Raw genomic sequence first — 6,302 nt, forward strand, 5'->3', positions numbered from 1 at the left:
CCACCTGGAGTACTGCCTCCAGTTCTGGAGCCCCTATTACAAGAGGGATATGGACGTGCTGGAAGGTGTCCAGAGAAGGGCCACAAGGATGATCAGAGGGCTGGAGCACCTCTCCTGTGAGGACAGACTGAAGGAGTTGGGGCTGTTCAGTCTGGAGAAGGAAAGGTTTTGAGGAGACCTTCCTGTGGCCTTCCAGTATCTGAAGGGGGCTTTTTAGGGTGTCAGGGAGTGATAGGACTAGGGGGAATGGATCCAAGCTAGAGGAGGAGATTGAGGAACAAGTTCTTCCCCATGAGGGTGGTGAGACACTGGAACAGGTTGCCCAAAGAGGTAGTGGAAGCCTCATCCCTGGAGGTATTTAAGGCCAGGCTGGATGTGGCTCTGGGCAGCCTGATCTAGTATGAGGTGTCCCTGCCCATGGCAGGGGGCTGGGACTAGATGATCCTTCAGGTCCCTTCTAATCCTGACTAATTCTGTGATTCTATATTTTATCCACCTCAAGCAATCACTTCAGTGCTGATGTATAGGAGAGTTTCTGAGAAACTAGACTATTGCCTTTATAGGTGCTGAGTTTCAAGCCAGAGAACTGCTTGCTACATTTAAAAGATAAAACTGAAAGATGAGAGAAGAACTTTTCCTTTTTAGTAGATTCCTCTTGCCTTGGGGGAGGGCTGGGGACATAATCCCTATGAGGAGAGACTGAGGGGGCTGGGGTTGCTTAGCCTGGAGAAAAGGAGGCTCAGCGGTGACCTTATTGCTGTCTACAACTACCAGAAGGGAGGCTGTAGACAGGCAGAGGTTGGTCTCTTCTCCCAGGCAGCCAGCACCAGAACAAGAGGACACAGTCTCAGGCTGCACCAGGGGAGGTTTAGGCTGGAGGTTAGGAGGAAGTTCTACACAGAGAGAGTGATTGCCCATTGGAATGGGCTGCCTGGGGAGGTGGTGGAGTCACCATCACTGGAGGTGTTCAGGAGGAGACTTGACAGGGTGCTTGGTTGCATGGGTTAGTTGGTTGGGTGGTGTTGGATGATAGGTTGGACACAATGATCTTGAAGGTCTCTTCCAACCTGGTTTATTCTATTCTATAATGGAGCCTGAGACAAATCATCACCAATCCATAGAAGAGGCTATTTCTCTCTCATCTGTAAACAGAACTAGCAAAAGAATTGGGGAAAAGCCTAATCAGACGTGCAGGCTCTACTCTGAGTGACTGAGTGTACACAGCTGTAGAAGGAACACCAGGAGTGAGGTCCTTGGAGGGGTTGTAATGGTGTGGGGTTGTAATGGTGTGTGTTCTTGTTCTCCTGGGTTTGGGTTGCTGGGGTATTTTTTCCCCTCTGCATTATCAACTTGCCATTAAACACAAAAGGTAAACACTGGGTTGAACTACCTGCCGTGTGAATTCCTTGAAGTGCTGTTATTTGTAGCCCCAGAGATTGTTCAAGATTAACAACTGACCAGAGTTCCTGCTTGCTTTGTCTTTGTCATCAGAATCAAACTTTGCAAACTGATGGAGGAGGCATTTCTAACAAAGCCCCTGACATATGCATAGCATACAGGCTCCACCTGGAGTGTGGCAGATTAATCAACCTCGTTGATTGGCTGGAGGTAGGTGACCCTGCAATGAGTACCTTGAGCTGCTTTCACTCTTTTGATTTAAATGCTCCCTGTCTGCTATTCTGTAGAGCCCCCTCTGACAGCTTCACTCACGGCGTGCCTCGGTCCTTCCTGTGCAGGAACACCCAGCAGCTCGGATCACCAGCCCACAGAATCTTCCTCTGACTACTGTGAATCATTTCTTTTCAACACTGTTACCCTCTGATGAGAATCTTTTGCATCTGCTACCATTTTATGCTCAGCCCTGATCAGGTTTTAAGCATTACAAAGCCTACTTTTCTTTTCCCCTTTGTTTTTAGAGTAGAATAGAATAAACCAGCTTGGAAGAGACTTTCAAGATCATCATGTCCAACCCATCAACCAATCCAACCCACATAAACAACTAACCCATGGCACCAAGCACCCCAGCAAGTCTCCTCCTGAACACCTCCAATGATGGTGACTCCACCACCTCCCCAGGCAGCCCATTCCAATGGGCAATCACTCTCTCTGCATAGAACTTCCTCCTAACATCCAACCTAAACCTCCCCTGGCACAGCCTGAGACTGTGTCCTCTAAAGTGTATACACTTTAAGAATGTTGTGACACTTTCATGGAAGCAGGCAAGTGCTGCTCCTTGCCTCTTGGAGAGAATACTTGTACTAGGGAAGAGCAAATGTCCTTCTAGCCTGTCTCCTATTGTGACCAAAAGCAGAGGGAATATAGTAAGAGAACATACAGCAGGCCCACAAAAAGGATGGAGAAAGGCTGTCTACAAAGGCCTGTGGTGACAGGACAAGAGGCAATGGCTTCAAACTAGAGAAGAGCAGATTTAAACTGGATGATCAGAGGGCTGGAGCACCTCTCCTATGAGGACAGACTGAAGGAGTTGGGGCTGTTCAGTCTGCAGAAGAGAAGGCTCCGAGGTGACCTCATTGTGGCCTTCCAGTATCTGAAGGGGGCCTACAGGAAGGCTGAGGAGGGACTTGTCAGGATCTCAGGTAGTGATGGGACTAGGGGGAATGGAATGAAGCTGGAGGTGGGGAGATTCAGGCTGGATGTGAGGAGGAAGTTCTTCACCATGAGGGTGGTGAAGCCCTGGAATGGGTTGTCCAGGGAGGTGGTTGAGGCCCCGTCCCTGGAGGTGTTTAAGCCCAGGCTGGATGAGGCTCTGGCCAGCCTGATGTAGTGTGGGGTATCCCTGCCCATGGCAGGGGGGTTGGAACTAGATGATCCTTGTGGTCCCTTCCAATCCTGACTGATACTATGATATTATGTGAGGAACAGGTTCTTTGAGGGTGGTGGAACAGGTTGTCCAGGGAGGTGATGGAGGCTCCTCATCCCTGAAGACACTCAGTAAGGTTCAACAGGGCTCTGGGCAACCTGATCTAGTTGAGGATGTCCCTGCTGACTAGAGTGGGTTTGAACTAGATGACCTTTGGAGGTCCCTTCCAACCATTCTATGATTCTAAGATTAATGTGATACATTCTCTAGAGACACCCTAGCTAGCAGTCCAGGGAGGTGGTTGAGGCCCCGTCCCTGGAGGTGTTTAAGACCAGGCTGGATGAGGCTCTGGCCAGCCTCATCTAGTGTGGGGTGTCCCTGCCCATGGCAGGGGGGTTGGAACTAGATGATCCTTGTGGTCCCTTCCAACCCTGACTGATACTATGGTACTATGATACTATGAACAGTCATGGTTTAGCTCTGAAGGTCCCTACACTGGAATGGTTTCTCTGTACTTTGTAAGCCTATTTGGCTTAAAAGGTTACACTTACATGGAACTTCTAGAAGCAAGCACAGCATCCTCTGACAAGAAATTCTGTAGCTGTACTATTCTCAAGCTGCAGCAGGGGAGGTTTAGGCTAGATGTTAGGAAAAAATTCTTCACAGAAAGAGAGACTGGCCATTGGAATGGGCTGCCCAGGGAGGTGGTGGAGTCACCGTCACTGGAAGTGTTTAAGAAGAAGCTGAATGAGGCACTTGGTGCCATGGTTTAGTTGATTAGATGGTGTTGGGTGATGATCTCAAAGGTCTTTCCCAACCATGGTTAATTCTGTTTTGTGCATGTGCAGTGCAGAGGCTTTGCCATTTACTTGTCCCAAGTATGTTTTGCTTGCTGCTGTCTTCTCTGGGTATTGGGAACACCAAGTGGACAGAAGATTCCTACACAGTCCCTTGCTGCCCCTCTGTTTTAGAGATTTCTTCACAGCCAGCTTATCTCCTTCATGTTGCAGAGGGACCTCAACCTACTGGACAGATGGGCAGAATCCAATGGGATGGCATTTAACAAATCCAAGTGCTGGGTGCTGCACTTTGACCACGGCAACCCCATGCAGAGCTACAGGCTGGGGTCAAGAGTGGCTGGAGAGCTCCCAAACAGAGAGGGACCTGGGGGTGCTGATTGACAGCCACCTAAACATGAGCCAGCAGTGTGCCCAGGTGGCCAAGAAGGCCAATGGCATCCTGGCCTGCATTAGGAATAGTGTGGCCAGCAGGAGCAGGGAAGTCATTGTGCCCCTGTACTCTGCTTTGGTTAGGCCACACCTTGAGTACTGTGTCCAGTTCTGGGCCCCTCAGTTTAAGAAGGACATCAAAACACTTGAACATGTCCAGAGAAGGGCAACAAGGCTGGGGAGAGGCCTTGAGCACAAGCCCTATGAGGAGAGGCTGAGGGAGCTGGGATTGTTTAGCCTGGAGAAGAGGAGGCTCAGGGGTGACCTCATTGCCCTCTACAACTACCTGAAAGGTGGTTGTAGCCAGGAGGAAGTTGGTCTCTTCTCCCAGGCAACCAGCACCAGAACAAGGGGACACAGTCTCCAGCTGTGCCAGGGGAGGTTTAGACTCGAGGTGAGGAGAAAGTTCTTCACTGAGAGAGTTGTTAGCCATTGGAATGTGCTGCCCAGGGAGGTGGTGGAGTCACCGTCCCTGGAGGTGTTCAAGAGGGGATTGGATGTGGCACTTGGTGCCATGCTCTAGTCATGAGGTCTGTGGTGACAGGTTGGACTCGATGATCTTTGAGGTCTCTTCCAAGCTTAGTGATACTGTGATACTGTGATGTTTCCAGAACATTTCAGCAGCCTCACTTGGAGAATGTTTTTCAGTTCTCTTTTTTCCCTGAGGCTGGGTCATGCACCAGAGCTGTACTGGGATTTAAAATGAAGGCACTCAAGTTCAGAGTGATGTCTTTCATTCTGTATTCCTGCCATGGTAATATGTAACCTTGCTTGCTCTTTCAACTGCTGCTGAACTGACATTCTCTTGGAGTTGCTGTTCCAAGATCTCATTCCTCCTCAGTGACACTCATCAGCTCAGAGTTCATTATTTCACATGCAGCTCTGTGTAATGTGTTAACTCTGCTGCTTTTCCCTTTCTAGGCCTTCTCAACTGTGGTGATGGCAGCTGAGGGACCAAAGGCAGATGCAGCTTCCTCAGACCAGGATGATGATGTTATCCAGTATCCTTTCCCGTGTTTGTCACTCAAATGTTTATAGGATGAACAAAGTAGGGTTTTTGAGATCACATGCACTGGTGAGTAACTCCCAGGGAAATACTGCCTTAAGATACTGAAAACATCACAGAATACTGAGAACAGGTACTGAAAATATCAGCTTGAGAAAGTCAAGCTCAGAGTGGTAGGAGAGCAGCTTTTGTCCTTAGGAGCTGTCAGGGTCTGAAATGGAACCAAAAATCCATAAACCAAATTGAGTAGTCCAAACATGAGCCAGCAGTGTGCCCAGGTGGCCAAGAGGGCCAATGGCATCCTGGCCTGCATCAGGAATAGTGTGGCCAGCAGGAGCAGGGAGGTCATTCTGCCCCTGTACGCAGCACTGGTTAGGCCACACCTTGAGTACTGTGTCCAGCCTAAACCTCCCCTGGCACAGCTTGAGACTGTGTCCTCTTGTTCTGGTGCTGGCTGCCTGGGAGAAGAGACCAGCCCCCACCTGGCTACAACCTCCCTTCAGGTAGTTGTAGAGAGTAACAAGGTCTCCCCTGAGCCTCCTCTTCTTCAGGCTAAGCAACCCCAGCTCCCTCAGCCTCTCACAGGGCTGTGCTCCAAACCCCTCCCCAGTTTGTTGCCCTTCTCTGGACTCATTCCAGCAAGTCAACCTCCTTCCTAAACTGAGTGGCCTAGAACTGGACACAGGACTCAAGGTGTGGCCTAACCAGTGCTGAGTACAGGGGCAGAATGACCTCCCTGCTTCTGCTGGCCACACTGTTCCTGGTGCAGGCCAGGATGCCACTGGCCTTCTTGGCCACCTGGGCACACTGCTGGCTCATGTTCAGCTTACCATCAACCAGCACCCCCAGGTCCCTCTCTGCCTGGCCGCTGAACTCTTCCTTCACTGCCACACGGTATGCACGTAGCAGAAGGAACACTGATTCGAGTGAAGGCTTTTGTAGGCAAGTCACACTCCCCTCATTTCCAGCCACTTCCATGTGCCCAGAGCAGCTGGGGCAGTCTGCTTACCATGACTTAGCACTTTCTTCCCCTGCTGGAGAGCATGGGGTCTGGCTCAGTGTGTGTCACCAAGCGCACGTCTTTCCTTCACTGCGGCGTCCAGCGCTCGTTTTATTCGAGCTGTTTCTGAACTGGAATTCTTAGGCTTCATCAAGCCCAGCAAGCAGAAGACAGACCACGTGGCAAGGCTGACATGGGGAGGCTGTTAATGTGCCAGTGAGATCTTAATAAACCTGTTCTTCCTCA

General features: G+C 50.2%; 1 protein-coding gene across 2 annotated transcripts in view; it reads left to right on the forward strand.

Annotated features, from left to right (window-relative positions):
* ORC3 (origin recognition complex subunit 3) overlaps positions 1–6,302 on the forward strand; it is a 67,907-nt gene extending 61,605 nt beyond the window's left edge. For both annotated transcript variants that reach the window (XM_068149239.1, XM_068149248.1), the window contains exons 18-20: positions 1,492–1,608; positions 4,972–5,051; positions 6,160–6,302. In XM_068149239.1, coding sequence (XP_068005340.1) covers positions 1,492–1,608; positions 4,972–5,051; positions 6,160–6,265 — 303 coding nt within the window. In that variant the 3' untranslated portion in view covers positions 6,266–6,302. The remainder of the gene's footprint in view (positions 1–1,491; positions 1,609–4,971; positions 5,052–6,159) is intronic.

This window comes from Melanerpes formicivorus, unplaced genomic scaffold (genome assembly GCF_026170545.1).
Source record: "Melanerpes formicivorus ecotype bairdi unplaced genomic scaffold, bMelFor1.0.p_v2 SCAF_2, whole genome shotgun sequence".
Classification (NCBI taxonomy): Eukaryota; Metazoa; Chordata; class Aves; order Piciformes; family Picidae; genus Melanerpes; species Melanerpes formicivorus.